The sequence below is a fragment of the Vespula vulgaris genome, chromosome 1 (assembly GCF_905475345.1).
Source record: "Vespula vulgaris chromosome 1, iyVesVulg1.1, whole genome shotgun sequence".
NCBI lineage: Eukaryota > Metazoa > Arthropoda > Insecta > Hymenoptera > Vespidae > Vespula > Vespula vulgaris.
The window spans coordinates 37,265-57,500 of NC_066586.1; the positions used below are offsets into that span (position 1 = coordinate 37,265).

Consider the following 20,236-nt stretch of genomic DNA (forward strand, 5'->3'; position numbering starts at 1 on the left):
AATATGACGTACGGCATACTACGAATCTATGACAGACACGGTATATCGCGAGTATATTGTACGTACAATGCAACATGCCGAGTACCCATGACTGTGTAGTGTCTGTGTTTATGTTTTTCTATAAGCTTCGTTCGCTACATCGCACTCTCTTACTCTCTCACTTAATTGGCTTTAAAAATGTACCTTTCCTTTTGAAGTTGACGAAAACGTCGATAGATGTCGACGCTTGCAACGTTCGATCGGTGGTCAGAATAGGAATGGTTGTAGACAGACTTGAGGATCGTGAAAAAGGGCGTTGCATGAGAAGAAGTCTATCCTGGTTTAGCCTACTAGTCTGTAGGAGAGAAATTTGTAGCGCGGTTCTGCGATCTGACAGTTTATGGCGCCACAAGCGAGATAGGTTGAATTAGTCAGCCGCAAGCTGCGGTGTAGCGACGGTGCGTATCATCGCTGTCTCCTCGTGTTGGCCAACGGGCCAAAAATGGCGGAGAGGATGAAGGCGACGGCCCCGACCTCCCGACCAGTTCCAATGAAACTCTTTGCCACTTGGGAAGTCGACCGTACGCCACCGAATTGTATACCAAGGTAATCAAATCAAACGTACGCTTGTCGTTTTATTTTATCGGGTCGTGGAATGCGTCGGACGTGTGTACATATATTTTGGCAAAGTCGGCGCGTCACTGCGAATGCAAGGTGCTCTCTCTTTCTCTCTCCCTCTGTTTCTTTTACGACAAACGTGTATACGTTCTATGTCGAAGAACACTAAGAAATTTTCTTCCATTCTCTCCAAGTTTCCTGCAAAGACGTACGACCGTGTAGAAATCTTTCGATTTATCTCAATACTTCCTACGATTGTTTCAACGCACCGTGCATCATCGCATTGCAAAGCGTATATAACAATGCGGAGATCGTAGCATGTGTGATACGTTCGGAAAGATGCTAGCTGTCATTCGTCATGACAGATCTCTTGCGTGTATTCAAACGTCTATAGGCATTCGATGCAATTCTGCAGATTTGCTTGCAACACAATGCGACACGATTCGCATTATCTATTATACACACGCGCGCGCACGCACGTTTTGCTCCCATTAATATTTATTTAGAAATTTGTAAATGTTTTGTCATTTCGTTAGGTGCCGATTTTCCATGGCGCTTGTGCGCGTGCGCATGCTGTGTACAATAGTAAGAGTAAAAAATAATTTAATTCCATTTCTTTTTATTTCTGTACATACCATTAGAACACGTTGGAATATATTTTGCAAAATTTTTAATTTCAAGTATGCAAACGGACGGTCGTGCTCTTTAGGAGGGTAATGGTCGAACTGCGATTATACTTAAACTGTGTGTGTGTGTGTGTGTGTGTGTGTGTGTGTGTGTGTGTATTATTGGAGACCGGACGAGCAAAGTTATCACGAATCTAATACCAAGCAACTATAACCGAAGGGGAGATGATATCTTGCACGCGTATGGCATATAGAAAATATTAAATCGTAGATAAAGTATTACTCCCACGTTATCAACCTCTCGTTCTTTTCGTACTTGAAGAAAATTCGTATTGCATCTTTTAACGGTATATTTTTGACGATAAACGATAGGATAGTTGAAGAGGAATAGTCTGATAAAAAGACAATAAAATCTTTAACGTTGCTTCGACCGTTCGTTCATTTTTACTTTTCTTACTAAACGCGAAAAAGAAGTAGTATGATATTTAAGAATATATGTATTATAACTAATACAACTATATATGACCATTGACGCGAAACATAAATGTTTCTTTCGGCTGTGCGAATGATAACTTTTTGATCAATCTTTATGTGTAGAAACGTTCGAACGGATCGAAAAATACGTACGTATGTATCTGTGATGGATATAGTATACATATATATATATATATATATGTATATACTTTGATCTAGCTCATTCCGATACGCTTCGGTCCGAACTCTGCTCCGGTCATTGGAACAAAAATCGATCTATTTTTCATTGGAATAGATAAAGAAAAAAGCCAAGATTATACGTGTAATTTGGAAAACACGCATTGATAACGACGATGTATATGTATGGACGTATATATGTAGATACGTAACGTAGAAATGTATCTACGTATGCCGAGATTGTTGCTTTTCAACACGATACGACTGCATACGTTTCGAGTTCTTTAAGTACTTTCTACCCTATGGGCATCGAGCTCACGTTAAAAAGGGAACGTCACTTCCCATCTTTAAAAAGCACCACTCTAGTGACTAACACGTTTGTTCTCCTTATTTTTTTCACTTTTTAGAATATATATATTTTCTACGGTCATAATGCAATGAGATGTAAGCGATATATAAGAAGACGACTCGTCTTTATTCTTTAGATGTATACTACGTATATATTTTGCACTTACATACTTGTATACATGTCTAAATACAAACATATAGACGTACGTTGATTTACATATATAAATACATTACACAATAAAGTCTAAATTATAAGCAGAGGTCGGAAAAGAATAGCTTGTTAACGACAAACGCGTTAACGCTTTCATCTCTTTTTTTATCCACTCTATATAGTTTTTTATTTCATCTTGAGTAGTTGAGATATTTCTATTTAACACGAGTGTGTTTCAAATTTACGCGTAACGCGGAAACACTCGCTACACGTTGTACATTTATACGAGTCATTTGTCGAAACAACCTATACTCGCGTTATGTGGACATACTTGGCTTACGCGCCGCTTGTAGTTATAGTTTGGACTGTAGTTGTAGATTCGAGTATAAGTACTACGTAAGTACGTCGTACGATGTTAGCCTTCGAATCGGTATAAGCTTTCCGTGAATAAAAATAGACACTATGTACGAAGCCTAATGAACATAATCGCGATACATGTACTAAAGTGCTTTCTTACAATTAGTCGGACTAAATTTTCACATACGTACATACGTATATACATACGCACGTACTTAGGTGTGTCAAAATATTTATCGCACCAATTATCGGATTTGGTGTGAATGTCATTACCCACACACACACACATATATATGCATTACAGATTATGTTCCTTGACGTTGACGCGTCTGGTTATACTTCGGCCTTTGGGTTCCGATCTGACGTCCATCATAATCGCTGTAAAGATGCAAAGCTCTAAGAGAACGCTGCGTTCTAACGAAATGATCATACCAACCGGTGGTATGTTAGACACGGAGTTAGAATTACAATTTGCGCTCCAATATCCGCACTTTCTCAAGAGAGATGGCAATAAGCTCCTGATATTATTGCAAAGAAGAAAGCGTTATAAGAATCGTACAATGCTCGGATATAAAACTCTCGCCGAGGGAGTAATAAACATGGCTCAGGTAAGTCGATTAAACTATTACAATTACAAAGATGGAAAATTATTTGTGTTATATGATCATCGTGTGTAAATAAAGAAAAGGAGTGTACTTTCCTCTCGTTACTATTTTCAAATATCATTCGTAGGTGTTACAGAAGCAAATGGATCTCGAATTAGAGTTAATATCCGACAAAGCGGAAAAATACGGTGGACATTCGGTCGCTTTGGCACGCGTTAGTGTCGTAGCATTGAGTTCTCAACCGGTCGATCATGATAAAAGACTTATCAATGATCCTAATGAGAGATTGTGTCAAGAATATAGCGACGAAGAAGAAGAATTTAGTTCGGAGGCTGAAGCGGAGGGTAGCGATAGCGAGCCAACCCTGGAGGTACATAGACGAAAAAGTCGGGGAAAGATCCCCACCAATGCCAGAGTGCGTAAAACTTCTCTTCTTTCTTCGATCGAAATTTACTCTCTCTCTCTCTCTCTCTCTCTCTCTCTCTCTCTCTCTCTCTGTCTGTCTGTCTGTCTGTCTCCCCCCTCCCTCCCCCGCTCCCTCTCCTACCTCTCTATCTACATATTCACTCATCCGTCCATCTACTTTGAATCTTGAGAAATAACCGCAATATTTGACATTATGCTGTCTCGTGTATTTTACAGCAAAGAAATCTCAAGCAAAAATTTATAGCCCTTTTGAAGAGGTTCAGAGTGTCCGAAGATTTGGATCACGATCAAGAAGAAATCGGACAAAAGCTTTCAGGTATATGCATACACGATGATAACGCTTCCTTCGGCCTTTATATTCGGCCGATCCTGGGATCCCGAGCTGGGACCGAGATAAATCGAATCTGTATGTACTAGATTTCTACATAATAGTATCGCGTTAATTACTATTCTCAGGCGGTGATATGGAGATCGAAGAGCTATTCGACGAACTCGAAGATTTGTCGGACAGTGGTCCAGAATTGGATACCATGTCCGTCAGTAGTACACCAAAGCCTTCGCTACGGCCTTTTTTCAGTTCCAGTCGATCTCTTTTAACACCTCCACATTCAGGTAAGACTCGACGTCTTTAATTTTTTTTTCTTCCTTTTATCCCTTTTTCTTTCTATTCCATTCTTTCTGTTCCATTTTCCTTTCCTCTTCTCTCCTCTTCCCCTCCCCCTTTCCCTCTCTCCATTCTTTATCTTTTATTTCATTCCACTCTTAATTTTGTTATTTCTCATCAGCCTGTAGAGAACGCGTATTAGAAAAGAATCGTTACATTCTTCATATGTACTTTGGTTGTTGTCACAAGATCGAGAAAAAGTATTTTTCATTGGCGCGTTTTAATATTATGAAATTACAATATTCCGATATTGGCATATCTCTCTAATATCCGATACAACTAACACGGTAAGGATCGTATTGTGCTCTACCCAAAACATATGTTATTTGTTAATGCTTCAAGTTGCAAATTCCTTTTATTTTATGAAAAGCGCTTTTCTTGCGATCATACCATCTGTCCGAAGTTCCATCTAATTGCGAGTTAAAATAACGATATTATTCTTTATGAGAAGTACATTTCTATTTTATATATTCCATGTTCGATTCAATTTTATATTCGATTCAGACTTTGAAACGAGCAACGTAGAAAAAGTACAATATGCTACCTATAGCTATATACATACACATTACACGTACATATCTACCGTATCGAATGAGAACGGATTTGTTGCTTTTATCACAACTACATACTAGGACTAGCTTGATTTTCCAGGAGGATTATAACTTATATTTTTATCATTTGCAAATCACTTTTTCTTTCGATATAAAACTAGTTGCCGCATGATAATTTTTTAAATACAAATTGTTATAATACAGATCCTCTCACCGAAAGGATAGCTTATCTCTTTTGTCTAATACTAATGCATTCGTATTATTGGAAGTAATTATTTGTTCAACGTTTCACTTCAGTTTTTATTTTCACACATTGAATTATTACAGAAGATCAGATTGCACGCAAGTCATATAAACATCGTCGTATGATATATGTACGTATAGACGTTGGAGATTTCACTTACGTACATCTACTTACGAGGGTCCGAGAATGTATTTGATTTTGTGGACTTCCAAAATATAATATGTTGTACAAACTATGATATAAAATCGATCATCTATATCTGGATCTGGATTTTTTTAACTAAATCAAGATTTGGTCGGTTGGCTTTGCACTGTTGCATGTTACAATTCGGTAGTAGTAACAAGAGGGGAAGCTGACAACAACGCAATGAGTACCGTAAATCAGCACTACGTTGGAAGTCAACCAGCCAAAGAGAAACAGCATATTGGACATGTAACATCAGGTATGTAATGTGAAAATTCGAGATAACAATTGCAATAATATAAATGAGTGAAATTTTACACGCGCGTAATGCGTATGTAGACGCGTACATATTTTATTTTCCAAAAGAACAGCATGTGTGTGTGCGCGCGCGCGCGCGCGTGTGTGTATAAATTCAGCATGAGGGAAAGAATAAATGTATCGTCGTTATTATCTATCAATGTAATATCTGATTGTGGAATGATCTGAATAAGCTTTAACTAAGAAATACTTGTTTGAAACCACTTCTTTAAGTATCTCTTTTTTCTTTTTCCTTTCTTTCTTCACGTTCGATGTACTTTGAAACAGATATAATTAAATAAAAGATAAAAATGTTGAAATACATCGGTCAAAATATTTTTGTAAGTGGAAGAGGAAACTCTAGCGCTTGAGCGGCAAATGTATCACGATTTAAATTTGATAATTAGGTAGTTCCTTGTTTTAAAATGACTCGTTCAAATAGCAATTATTAAATTTACTTATATTTACATGAAACTTATTCGAAGATTAGAATGAAAAATGATAGTTCGTTTCGCTATAAATATCAAAATATCAATGAATTTCTTTTCATTTCCGTGTACTATCAACTGTATTAATTAATTTCAAAAGTATAATTTTCATGAATCGCTTGTTATTTGTTACATCAATTGTTGTAATAGATATTATAATTTAACAATTATTCATAAAATTTTATACAGTAAACTGCGCAAATAGTACTTAAACATTATGTACGGCGTAAGAAGAATAAATGCTTAGCATTCTATTCTCCTGTAGTAATTTCTTTTTAGTGTTTACACTTTTTCCGTGTGCTTTCTTTGATTAAAAGTGCTTTCTTTAATTAAACACTAAGACTTTAATGTTGTGCCCCTGTTTTCTTTTTCTCTTTACTTGCTCTAGATATAGACTCATCGTCCAAATATACAATTATCTTTTTCTTTAACTATCTAACAGGCTTGCTTGTGTTGTGTCTAGTATTTCTCTCTCTCTCTCTCTCTCTCTCTCTCTCTCTCGCTCTCTCTCTCTGTCTCTCTCTCCTCCTATACGTAGTTCTTACGTACATAATTCAATCGTGTTCATCGGTTCTCTATATCTGTCTACTTACGTACGTATGTATTTCTGATATTACCAATTCTTCTATCTACTTCTATCAATCATTTAATTTATGTTACACTACTTTTCAGTAATCGACCATGTTAGGGTGACAATTTTCCTGTCAACATCATACATATTTTCTAGGCGATAATAATTAAGATAATCGTTAGAATATGTATGAATTTTGTAATATGTGTATGCGCATATATGAGTATGTGCAGAAGTAATCTTATTAAATAGATGCTGCGTAGCGAAAACGTTATCTCTCTCAGGTACATCTCACGTCGTTATTAAATATTGATATTGTTGTCGACGACCGCGATGTAGTTTACGTAAATGGACTAAAAATATTCACCTTCTTCTTCTTCTTATCTATTGTCACATAATAAATTGTTAACAATTGATAATAATGACGTTACAAGAATAGTAGAAAGTGACACGATTATGTTACAGAACGCGGGGTCGACAGGCAAAGTGACGATAGTTCGAGGAGAGCGGACAGCGATTCTCATCCTGAAAATTGGACCGATCACGAAGCTAATGATCCGCCGAGTATCGTTGCCGGATCTCCACCGAAGTCGGAACAACCGAATAAAAACGAAAGTTCGGATAGAAGAAGCAGACTTTTCACTCGTGATCGTGGAACACCCGGTAGTAGTAAATCCAAAAAGCACAGTCTAAGCGTCGACTTAAAGCCGTCCGGTGACTCGAGTAGCTCCGAGGTACCTCGATATAGTTTGTAGAATACAAGATTATATGGACGTGTAATATCAATGATGACAAGACTTCTCGTAATTACAGCCGAGGAAGGCCCTGGTCGAACAATTGAGTCGTGTCTTGCCGGACGACAGTTTACCGGAAGCTGTATCGCTAGTTTCCTTAGCAGACCCAGGCGGTGCCGTACTTGCCGCAAGACTTCAGGAAAGAAATCACAAAGTACTTACTACTGCTTCTCCCGCGGACATACGTGCCACGTTCACGTGTCTTGTAACAAGGATACAAAAATTGTAATTACAAATTTTCTAAGGGATATTTCATCGGCGAAATAAATTTACATTGCTATTGCTTTTACAGTTGTAACAGTTCTGCCAAGCCGCCTTCGCCGGTAAAGGTCGTAATCGCTGGTGGAGATAGTTTTGTAAATGCAGTACTACGACATTACGTAGAATTATTGAGCTTCAAACCTCCCGATTGGCAAAATTATTTAAGGTTCTTGGTCGTACCTCTAGGCTCTAATACTTTGTCAAAATATCTATCTTCTGTGGATGCCAAATACTCCGTTCTCTTTGGCGACGAATGGAAAGAATTACTCGAAAGAGAAGGCGGAGGTGCGAGCGAAGGCGCGGCAAGAGTATCCGAATACGTAGCTGCAACCAATTCCACTTTACCATTGCCGATCGCAGAGGCAATGGTAACATATAGGTAACAACTCTAAAGTATAACACGTCTAAATCAACAACAAGCGCAGCTTCTTTTTAATTGGAAAAAGAAAGAGAACACCTTGTATCGACATTAATCGTACTCTTCTTACAGGGAAACAGATGACAGCAGCCAAATATTTATTCCATTCGTAAATGACGTTCGGGTTGGATGTCCCGACAGTAGTTCTTCCACGTCGGTCGATCTCGAAGAAAGCAATATTACGATGTCCGGTTCTCCTCCGTCTCTGCCACCGGCAGGATTACCAATTCCACCTCCTGGTAGATTAACCCCGCCTAGCAGTCCTAATGTAGGTCAGCCCGTCAGGGAAGGTTGGGAACCTGTGGAATTGCAATTGGATTATTGGAGCAAACAAACTCAAGGAGACAAAGGCAAGAATACATTGAGACAAGCTTTCAGAGTATTACACGTGCAAAGACTTCCACCGTTGGGAGAAGCTCCAGGACATCATCTCTCCATGAATTATACGACCAAAGAGAAGAAACAAAAGAGTAAGTATGCAATGCCAAGGACGTCGATCGTCCATAATCCGCAAATAAAGTATTAATGATTCGATGTATATCGTTATAAAGCTGGTTTTTCGATGTATTATCTTTGGTATAGTAACAATAGTATCTAAGTGATAGCTTTAACACCGGCATATGTGGACATTATTAAAGTTAGATACATTTGTTTTAACAGTAATGAGATTAGGAAAAAAGAAAGAAAAAGAGAAGGAGAACGAACCAAAGAGTCAAACTGTAGATGGTGTTACGCGTTTGATATGTTCGGCAAAAACTCATAACATTCCATTGAGAGGTAAGCTTTTTAACTTAAAAAACTTGAACGCTTTATCGTTGAATACATGGCATCACATGGTATCGCATTATTGATTTTTTCACTTCAGTGAGCATCGACGGTACCGAATGGTACAGTGTGAAATTTTTCCAACTATCGGCGCAGTGGCAAACGCACATCAAGACCTTCCCTCTAGCCCTGTTCGAGTACACTCCTCAGCAACAAATTTTGAACCCTGTGTGAAGTTTCTCCCCTTTTATCGTTAATTAAATTTCCTTAAATTCGTGTATTTAATATTCCATGCTGGGGTAACGTTGAGACTGCTTGATTAGAAATATGCAATATCAATATAACCAGCAAATTCCTGGAACTGCCCCGTCATTATTAAAGAGATTAAATGTTATAATTTACGAATAGTTATCGCAGAATAATCTGCAATCAGCAATTGACCGATTATATTCTTCTATTTCCTAATTGCATACAGATCATATATTATAATTTCTATTTCTTCGCATAATGTTCGCATAGTAGAGTCTGTTCATAGTAGAGAATGCGAGATCAGTTTTCGTTGTAATATTAGTTATAACATTGAAATTGATCCATAAACATGGGAAAGTGCAATTTTATTGTACAAAAATATGATTTACTTATTGATTCTTTAACATATCATCGCATAGACTTTGTATGCAACTAAGGAATCCAAAAGATGCATGTAGTTTTGATTTTATTGACTATAAGTTCATTATCGTCCAGCCAAATCTTTATTTCGACTATTTTATTTTTCTATGAGTCTCGTTTAAGTTGTACATACGTCTGTTTGATTATAAGATGGAAATGTTGCTGGATCTCTTGAAACTGATTTTTTACGATTGTCTTTTATCCATATCATTAAATTATAACATATATCTATAATATATAATGATATACATTTTCTCAATTATATCGTAGATTTAGAAATTATATTTTCCTTTTTTCTTTTTCTTTTTTTTTGGCTTGATGGGGGGGGGGGGGTGGGGGAAGGACCGACGATATGGATAAATACCACTTTTAATGCACAAATATATAAGAACCTATATATGCTATAATATTGAAAATTAAGAGTTATTAAGTATAGAAAATATGGGACAGTGTTAATATCTAGAGAAACGAGATATTACTTTGAAAAATATTGTTAATGTAAACAAATGCTGAAAGAAGTGTGATATTAATAGACACGTTCCATTTAAACAACTAAGTTTTCTACTAAATGTTCGACGATTTCAAATTCTTGACTTCCACTGCAACAATAATGAAAAAAATCTATGTTCATACATTGTGCCATATAATATGTTTATGTGTCAAACATTATATATATACCTTATTTTAATTGATAATTATTTATTCCTTTGAAAATGAACCAACTGATATTTGTATTAATTTCATTAGAATTTTCTTATGTTTAATTCTTTCGCAAGATACGTTTTATATCCTACTTTGTAAATATGTAGCTTCTGATTCAAGAAATACTCTATTTTCGGATATTTTTATTTAAAAATACGTCGTTGATATAAGAAAAGTTCCATTACAATAACAGTAGTAATTGTGTCAATATTACTATTACGATTACTACTGCTGCTGCTGTTGCAACTACTGCTATTACTGCTATTATTACTGCTGCTGCTGCTGCCGTTGTTGCTGTTACTGCTGCTGCTGCTGCTGCTGCTGCTGCTGCTGCTGCTGCTGCTGCTGCTGCTGCTGCTGCTGCTGCTGCTGCTGCTGCTGCTGCTACCACTACTCTTACCACTGCTGCTACTACTCTACTGTTCTACTTCTGTTACTACTCTACTACTCTACTACTACTACTGCTACTACTTTACTATTACTACTACTACTAGAAATATCATCATCATCGTCATAATCATTGTTGTTGTTGTTGTTGTTATTGTTGTTGCTGTTGTTATTGTTGATCTGTTTGTTATTGTTGTTGTTATGAACACCATCTTTAAAGTACTATATATTGATACAAGTACGGACTTTAGTTTGGCCAAATGTAAAAAATTTCTTTTTTCCGTATTTCTGTCGTTTATTAATAATATTCGCATAAAATTTGCTTGTACAATTTTGTATTTATTTATAAAGCATATTGTAAATATGCACAGTATGGAAAAATATTGACATTTCTTTAAATGATGTAAATGTTATCTTTGAAAAGACATAGAGATAACATGTATGTACGTACATAACGATTATGTATTTTTCAACTTTTTTCTTCATTGATAAAACGATAAAAGATAAAAGCGACAGTATTTTACTGTCCGTGCAACTGTATGTGTCACTTTGACTGCCTAATGCCAAACTAATGGAGTACCTATCTGATTTGTAAAAAGATGCTACCTATACGTTATTTTATAACTAATGCGACGATAGCAAGAACGGTAATGATTACGTCTTGCCAAAATAAAAAATAGTTAATGTTTTGACACGTTCTCACATCATTTGCTAGTCTCTACAGTTAGTTATTAATAAGTATACGTATAAATGTATGTTTATAAATATTAATGGTGTGATTAGAAGAAACGTATTTTTTTGAATTTTTAAAAATAATAGTACTATTACAGTTAAATTCATGGAGGGTAATGCTGAATAATATGTGTTCATTCCAGTCGATACATCAAAAATTTACAAAAATTGACATACGCTATCTATCATTTCATAAGATATTTGTTATCATAAGATATAAAAATGTTTGGTAAAATTTGTTTTAACGAAATACGACGACGTATCTTTGAATTGTTTAATTACATTTTTCCAACGTGCTATAATATTTCAAGTGAGTAATTTTATTGTGAATCTACGTCATGCACCCTGCAATTTTGATCATAGAAAACAGTTATTTTACACATTTATTTATTTCTTTAACAGCTCGCACAAAAGATTAGTTTTAATTTGGTAGTTGGTAAAATGTTTTATTTAAAGATATTATATGAATTCTACATGAACATTTATAAATAAGAAAACGCTAAATCAGCATATAAAATATGCACGCCTCGTGTATTTAACATGACAAGTATTTACATACTCGTACATCTTCATCTACAAGCTGAGTATTTATAATGTTGCATATATAGTATAGATCCTTAGTATTCGATTAAATTAAAAGACAGAGATTCTTAGTATTTAATAAAAAGTGTATACTGCTTTTTTACATTTTTTTTCTCCCTCAAAAAAATTTTACTAAGTGAATGATTGTACTCTTGATGTTTCTTTTTTCTTTTCTTTTTTTATTTATGACGATCTTGTATAATTCATGACATTAATATGAAATCTAATTCTAACACCACACACACACACACACACACACGATCTTTATTTTCAAATGATAATAAATATTGATGAAATCTGCATTATAAGCACACGGTCTAACGATATGTAAATAAGTAATCAAGTAGCTTGACAAATATAATTCAACGTTTTTAATTTTAGTCAATCTTACGTTGCGTACGCCATTGTTTCATATAAAAATAAGGGATACTAGTCGGGGGTATAAGTCATTAATATATTTAAAAAGTATTTCGTACAGTAAAGAAGTATAAAAAATATGTAGTACGGATAAAATAAGACGCCTTTGTTGCATTTACAATAAAATGTCTACATGCGTGATGTAAGTACATACACATACATATAATGTCACGTTCGCAATGCTATAAAGAAGAAAAAAAAGTTAATTTAACACGTTAATAAAAAAAATAATATCTACACGTTTTCATAACGCGACATCTATTTCTATAATCAACGCTGTTCTAGAGTTTTCTTTTTTTTCATTATCTATATTGTAATCTATCAGTCTTGATGTCTCAATCATCTAATTGCACATGATTGATTGTACATGTATGAGAGCATTGCTATAAATGCTGTTTTTGTAACTATTTAGATTGTGTATTGTCTCATAATTAATAGCAGCAGCAACAGTAGCAGCAGCAGCAACAGATCATCGTTATTAGGATCATCGTCGTCATCGCTATCTTATTAAATAAATATTATAATAAAAGCGTACACAGATGTGTCAAAGCATACATAGATGTAATACGCGTAAGTTGTAATTTTTCGATTATTTCCACATTTATTTTCTAACAGCTCTTAACAATGGATGTTACTCGAATTCCTCAGATAAAACTAGAGGATATAGGATGTTATGATAAACTTAGTAAAATTAATATTATCACGTCTCTGTTTAAGCTGTTTATATTTTTATTAATATGGTTGCAAATTTTTCATAGTAATCAAGGACAAATAACAACAAGGACAACTTATAATTTCCCTTCTCGGTCGTTGTTTTAATGAATATCGAATAAAAGTGTATAGCGTATTGCTACATGTCATGTTCAAGTGGAGGATATTGTTTGTAATCGGTAGAATAAAAAAATGTGTGTCTTGTGCTGCTTGTGCATTCCTCGTATAGCATATGCAGTATATATTAATACTTCAACATTTATTAATTTTATAGTACTTATGAGAGACAAAGAGAGAGAAAAACACAAGTTCGTAACATTCGAAATAATAACTTTAGTAACTTCAATATAATAACTTCAATGCAAAGTTTTGTACAATTGAAAATAATAAAAAATTTGTTCGTAATAAATTTATTAAGTAGGAAACATGCATTTATATACATGCATTACGTACATATATATGTATAGGTCAAAAGATACCAACTGGAACCATCATAGCTCACCGCCAGCTTAGGACGTATTTATTAAAGATTAGAGGACAGTAAGAAAGCATTGTAATTACATATACGTTTACGGATAAATAAACTGAAGAAAACGAAAACGTGTTAAGAGACAAAAATATTCTGTTGATGTTCTAAAAAGTTTGATGCATATAGATGCAAATTTGTAACGCAAAAAGTAATTTCAATTTGTCTGACAGTAACAACATCGTACAATATTACATATACGATAAATATAACGACAAATTTATAAATAGACATTTACGCATAGCCATGATCAATGCATTCTAAATTTATAATCTTACAATGGTTTACGCTAACGAGAATAAGGTCTACGGGCGTAATTCTTGACCGACTTCAACGAACGAGCTCGAAGATTACAGTTTAATCGATTACATGGTTTTTTCGAATTTTTGAAAAAAGCTTTATTTTCTTTGACAAAAGTATCGAAAGATGTTTTTTTTTTTTCAAGAATAATTTATGCATTAAAATAAAGTTTTGTGGGATCTTTCCGTGTTACACGCAGAGAGAGAGAGAGAGAGAGAGAGAGAGAGAGAGAGAGAGAGAACGCTTCCTTTATCCTGCAGGGGAAAGATAGGGAGAAAACTCGTGCGCGCGCATCGACGGGCACAGAAGTCGGTATTCGTAGGGGCGATTATGTCCTACCATGGACTCCGTTTTAATGTTGGAAATTCTGAAAATACGAACGGTAGTGTTCAATGGCGATTATCGAAGTTTTCGATGTTGCGACGATCTTGCTGTCAGCTTCCAAGCGGGAACCGGATCTTCTCCAGTTAGCATATAGGTATTGAATTCTATCTAAGAAACACGAATTTTAGAATAGAGTTATCGTCAATCCTTGGATCTCCAAAAGGAACAATGTGGCGAGATCTGGATCGGTATTAATTGAGATCTAGCGGAATCTAAATCTAGATAATATAATGCAAGTATTATCGGGCTAGTGGATGCGTATCTCAATGCGTTTCCAAAATCTTTTCTTTTCTAATTAAATAACTAAACCTTAAAGTACTTAAATCTTACATTGCTAATCATATTTCGATAGATAAACAGATTGAGTACAGCAGAATTTTTAAATAATTCCTTAGAGAAACGCATTATTATCAGGTTAAATATTATACTTTCCGTTCTACTTGTGGCTCTCATCATATCCACATATTTCAGAATTTAAGATATTCATCAGCGACTTCTTTTCTACCGTTGTCTATATCTGTCACCGAGATCACATACGCTATGAGCGAAAGGTGATGAACGTCCTTAATAAAATTTTTATGATTTGTTCGAACTTGATTTGTCGAACTCGATTTGATATAGATTCAAGACGATTTCAAGATTTTTTATAATTTGCCTTTTATTCAATAAATATTTGACATCGCGTACTTGTAAATAGTAAAGTTGAAATATTTGGTAAGAGACGCATACGTACGGTAAAAGTAAGAATACGCATATCATGTGTATTTCGTTCCATGGATAATCTTCGAGTTATCATAGCGAGATACTTGGATCTGTATATAAATAATGGATCGAGGAGAGAGGGAGTAATAGAGAGCGAGAGAGAGAGAGAGAAAGGGAGAAACGTTAGACCTTTTAACACGACCTCTCGTGCAAACTTTATAATCTTGTCAAAAAATTGCATTATATAATCATCATATGTATAATCAAAAATACGCGTGAGGAGTCGATGAATAGGCAGTTGAATCTGCTAATGTTTTCATTCTGAAAAGTAAAAGTCATTGATCCTTCGTGACTTGTTTCGATCTCGAAACATTACTGCCAAAGGTTTAAGAGTATAGGCTTATCGTATAGATCTTATTTCGTTATCTTCCTTTTTCTTTTTTTTCTTTTTTTTTCTTTTATAAGACAATTTTTTGATAAAAAAATTCTACGAATATACTCGAAGAGTTGAAACATTTCGATCGATGCTCCTTCCGCGTATCTTATCATTTAGTTCTTACATCAATGTTATGCACAATGATGCTGCGACGTTTGATACAATTCTAATTCTGGTCTTGCTAATACAATATAACGTCGATAAGAAATATACTGGACGTATGTATGATCTTTCTTCATATAATATTTTATCGAGGTCGGGGCTAAATTCGGTCAGCTGTAAATAGTTGTGTATATAAGTGAGCACTATTGTTACAGAGTCAAGATATATGAAAGAGATATATGTAAGTAAAAACGTAATAATCGGTATACTTACCGGTATACTCAACGGCCTTGAAAAAAAAGATTCGTTGTATTACACTTAATCGGGATAAATATGCAATATTTATGATTCCGATAGTGTATATAAAAATTCCATTATCGAAAAACTAATTGAGATTATATTGTTCTTAATTTCTTCAAAAGTTTATAAAAATCTACCTGTGTTTTCACTTATTATGGATAATAATGAATGCAAATGCGCGCGCGCGCGTGTGTGTGTGTGTGTGCGAATATCTCATTTTTTAGATATTCAGAGTTGATAAATAAATCAAATGCAACGCATACGTAGATACAATAATCTCCGGTTAATATATAAAAATGCAACAAGAATGAAAATTTTTTAACGAAACACATTACGATTTTCCTTTTTTGAACCTTTGTCTAGCTAAAGCTTTACTATATTTTGGATGTCTTTCTTTTTCACTTTCCTTGTCAGCTTCGACATTCTCAAACTCGTCCTTGTTACTTTCAGGATAAAGATCTATCGGTGGTTCTAGCAACGATTTCCTTTGACATTTTACGAAATAACGAAATCCTTTTGCAATACAGAATCCTAGCATTGCGATCGAAATCGTCAGTAAGGCCATTAATAATGGGTGCTAGAATTCATAGGAAGAAAAAAAAAAAGAATTGCATTCTCTTTCGCATTCCATAGATATAGAACTTGAACTTTTCTCGTTACACACCTAGAATACTTTTTATCTTACCGTCAATGTGGGCTTGTTCGTAAATACATAATCTGCTATAACGACTATTACGCCAAGAATGATACCGACTCCCGCACCGAGCCATGGGATTTGCTGATCGGCTGCAACATAATGCGATATAATTAATAAAATACGCTTAGTCGAAAGAATCGGTCGGATCATCGGACGCGTTACCTCTTCTATCCTTCATCAGCATTCCAGATGCTCTATTAATTGCTTTCAATATTCCAGGTTCGTTCGGTTGCAACGACAATGCCTTGTTATAAGATTGTAAAGCTTCGCTAAAACGGAAAGTTTGCGATTCCACTTCGGCTTTCCTAAAATAACCCTGAAACGAAACGAGTATTGTTCTACCTCAAAGAATAAAAAGTACGAGTTAATTTCGTATATATTTACTTTCGTCCAATCTGGTTTCAATTGTATAGTCATCAAAGCGTCTTCCATCGCAAAGTGATATTGCTGCATCTTTAAAAAAACAAAGGAACGATTGCTGTAGAGAGAATAATTTCGTGGATCTAACGTGATAGCATGAGTATAATGAAACATAGCCTCTTCATATTTTTGTTCCTTAACGCAGGCATTTCCTAGTTCCTTCAAGTTTTGTACCTGAAAGTTAAGAAAATTGGTTTTTTGATAATCCATCGAAAAAGCTTGCTTCTAATACGATAGAAATAACTTTCGATTCGATTACGTTAAAATTGTTTTCATAAAATATATCAGAAAGTGTAGAACAGATAAGCAGGTTATAAAAATAAGATGTCCTGAAACTTACCTCGGCCTCTCGAGAATTTGACATTTTCTACGTACGTTCGGACGAGACTCAGCCTCGAAATGACGAATTCTGTCATGAGATCGGGACTACCGTGCGTTATATCATTGTCTTTGAACGTTTAACGATATTATTCTTATTGAAAGTTCATAAAAAATAATCAACACAAGAGCAGACGAGAATCGTTTCGTTGGGTCCACTCACCGGTGTGGTCATGCGCGCGACGATCCCGCTGCACTAGTGCGCCACTCTACCCGTATCGTAATATCGAATCTATGGCAATATTGCGTCTCTCTCTTTCTTCTCCACCAGTCAGTCAGTCAGTCGTTCGTTCGCTCGCTTCACATCGCAGCAGATACGGTACGCATGCGCGTATTCTACTACATTATTCCCATATATATCATATATCGGTGCGGTGCACTGCTGCACGGCCGTTCCTACTTGTATGCGTCACTAATTATTTTCCTTACATTCCTTCCGTTTACAAGCGGTTTCATACTCTTGCGAAACAAAAAGCAAATTCTCAGAAGCTCCTTCTTCCTTCTTCCTCCGAAATGTAAATAAAAGAGTAAAGAAATAAAAAACGAGCATAGCACGTTTTTCGACATTGACGATAGATAAGTGTAACGATAATTGGACGATAAATTTTCGATCGTGTAAAAAAAGAAGAACGATCGATTTAGGACAACGGGTTGTGCGACGAAGACGATATCTACTTATTTTCGTTCATCATTTTAATGATATTCTCCATTTCATACAAATTAAGTGGGGAGAGTTATGATACAAACTTAAAATATATACATACACATCGATATCTCGTGAAACTTTTTCAAATACGTGGCTACGCAACTCGTCCGTTAATCAGTAATCTATAGATCTTCATTCGTAGCGCGCATCACACTTTTCTTGCTAATATGTTTTCTTTTTATTCCCTCTGAACCTACATTGTGTTTTGTGTATTACTGTGCAACGAAACTGGCAAGTCTCTCGAATAATCTACATTATCTTAGTTCATTGTCGGCTACCCGTGTTCGGGGATACCGAACGCGCGCGCGCTGCTGTGCTTTTGGATGGAACGTTTCGAATTGACGACGAAGAATCGACGAGACGAATCGTATAATTTCTTCCGTTCGCCTTGTACGATAGAAAATAAAAAGCAGAAATGGTGATTACAGTTTTTGAGGAAAACGAGAGAATGACGGACGACAAGAAATAAAGAGTCGAGCACTCCTTCCAAGAACGACGCGCCTGGAGATACGACGGATGGATTGAGATCTTTTATTCGTTTATTATTATTGTTATTATTATTACTATTATTATTATTATCATTTAAATTTATTTCTTTTGTTCTCGTTTTTTCGTTTTTTGTTTTTTTATGAGTAACAAAGGACAGAAATTATTTTCTCCGGCGCGTCGATGCAGTTATTGCCCATCTTGGGACGGAAATCATCTGGGACGATTTGGTACTATCGATATTCGAATTGGTCGCCGATCGTCCACCATTTTAGCGCTTTTTTCCTTTCGCCTCTTTTGACAAAAAAAAATAATGAATTCGATTCGAGAACGTCGTGCTTGGTATAGACTAAAGCCTAATTTTTCTTTTGTTTATTTTTGTATTTTATACGCACTAACCATATTCAGCAGCGCAACTCGTTATCATAAACTTAAACGTGAATTCTCCTTCTCTCGCTCGATTTATGCTTAAAATACACTTTATTTTATACAATACTCCTCCGTAAGCATATCGTCGACATAACAATTGTTGGTCATATTCATCGTAACTCGTCGTAACCTCGGCACGTTTGTAATTTCTCTTATTTTTTGCCATCTCCTTTCTTCGTGCGACTTTTCATTCGATACTCTCTCGTAACATGCACGATTCTCGAATAATATAAAACCACGCGAGGAGCGATAATTTCGAGCGCGAGGCACCGACCAAGAAAGAACGGAAAAAGGTGAGAAGCCGAGACAATATCGACCACGTTGATCTAGGTATACGTTTTATCTTCTTTTCTCTCCTTCGTAGGCACGTATTCGCTCGACTTTTCTCGACGACTTTGCAATGGGTCATTTGCGAACTGCATTCTCTCTCTCTCTCTCTCTCTCTCTCTCTCTCTCTCTCTCTCTCTTTCTGCATAGTTTTATATGTATACACACACACACACACACATAAATTAAAATCGTACTTGCATGCCAAAAGCATCAATTTTTTCACCTTTCCTTCATTTGGGAAAAGTATACGGAAGAAGAGCGAAAAAAGGGTAAGAGAGGAATATCAAGAAAGAAGACACAAAGCCAAGAAACGCAAGTTCATTCCACACAGCGAACTTTTCCGCTCTTTCCCGAAGATATCTCTAGCGAGTCGTTCGAAAACGTTCGGCTTAATTTAGCCGACTATATAATTCCACTTTATCCCTGTCTCTTTTGTTTTGTATACTTATAATTAGTGAATATAATATATATATGTATGTATGTATGTATGTATGTATGTATGTATGTATGGATTCACTATAAATATATAGGTAATAATCGTAAATATACAACTATATAATGAATATACGAGCCTTTGTCAAGGTGAGTAATATCGTCGATAAAAAAATCACCGGTATATATTTATACAGGGTTTATATATTTATACTTGGTCAAAAATACTTGAATCGTCGTCGTCGTCGTCGTCGTCGAGAAATAAGGGAAGAAAAAAAAGAAAGAACAGAAAAAAGAAAAACGCAAGGCGCGAAAATTTTTGTTCTCTTTCGTCCAACGTTCGTCGCGATAGAAATAGAATAGAAATTCTACAATAGTTATCAGTGAGTCCCATTCAACCCGAGAGCACCC

General features: G+C 35.4%; 3 protein-coding genes across 11 annotated transcripts in view; 1 reads left to right on the plus strand and 2 right to left on the minus strand.

The window, feature by feature from the left end:
- The first annotated feature begins 51 nt into the window (after positions 1-51).
- Positions 52-12,167, plus strand: LOC127071900 (phosphofurin acidic cluster sorting protein 2). 6 transcript variants are annotated; one of them, XM_051011713.1, is made up of 12 exons: positions 52-585; positions 3,035-3,338; positions 3,463-3,750; positions 3,978-4,077; positions 4,218-4,373; positions 5,555-5,662; positions 7,225-7,493; positions 7,573-7,778; positions 7,846-8,193; positions 8,305-8,702; positions 8,893-9,009; positions 9,098-12,167. In XM_051011713.1, exons 1-12 carry the CDS (start codon positions 482-484, stop codon positions 9,229-9,231), a joined length of 2,532 nt encoding a protein of 843 aa, XP_050867670.1. In that variant the 5' UTR covers positions 52-481; the 3' UTR covers positions 9,232-12,167. The 6 variants fall into 6 exon arrangements, with proteins under 6 accessions (XP_050867670.1, XP_050867678.1, XP_050867684.1 ...); XM_051011721.1 differs by having other exon boundaries at positions 5,558-5,662; XM_051011727.1 differs by having other exon boundaries at positions 3,463-3,705.
- A 3,145-nt stretch (positions 12,168-15,312) lies between these two features.
- LOC127071994 (uncharacterized) lies at positions 15,313-17,724 on the minus strand. 2 transcript variants are annotated; one of them, XR_007785285.1, is made up of 6 exons: positions 17,405-17,724; positions 17,029-17,238; positions 16,807-16,960; positions 16,633-16,733; positions 15,921-16,524; positions 15,313-15,821 (listed from the first exon to the last, which is right to left on the minus strand). XR_007785285.1 is itself a non-coding variant. In XM_051011971.1 (5 exons), exons 1-5 carry the CDS (start codon positions 17,426-17,428, stop codon positions 16,279-16,281), a joined length of 735 nt encoding a protein of 244 aa, XP_050867928.1. In that variant the 5' UTR covers positions 17,429-17,724; the 3' UTR covers positions 15,313-16,278. The 2 variants fall into 2 exon arrangements, 1 of the variants encoding a protein (XP_050867928.1); XM_051011971.1 differs by having other exon boundaries at positions 15,313-16,524.
- A 393-nt stretch (positions 17,725-18,117) lies between these two features.
- LOC127071884 (RNA polymerase II elongation factor Ell-like) overlaps positions 18,118-20,236 on the minus strand; it is a 52,772-nt gene continuing 50,653 nt past the window's right edge. For all 3 annotated transcript variants that reach the window (XM_051011680.1, XM_051011702.1, XM_051011695.1), the window contains one exon: positions 18,118-20,236. This exon is cut by the window's right edge and continues 8,772 nt beyond it. The gene's annotated coding sequence lies outside the window, so the exon portion shown is untranslated.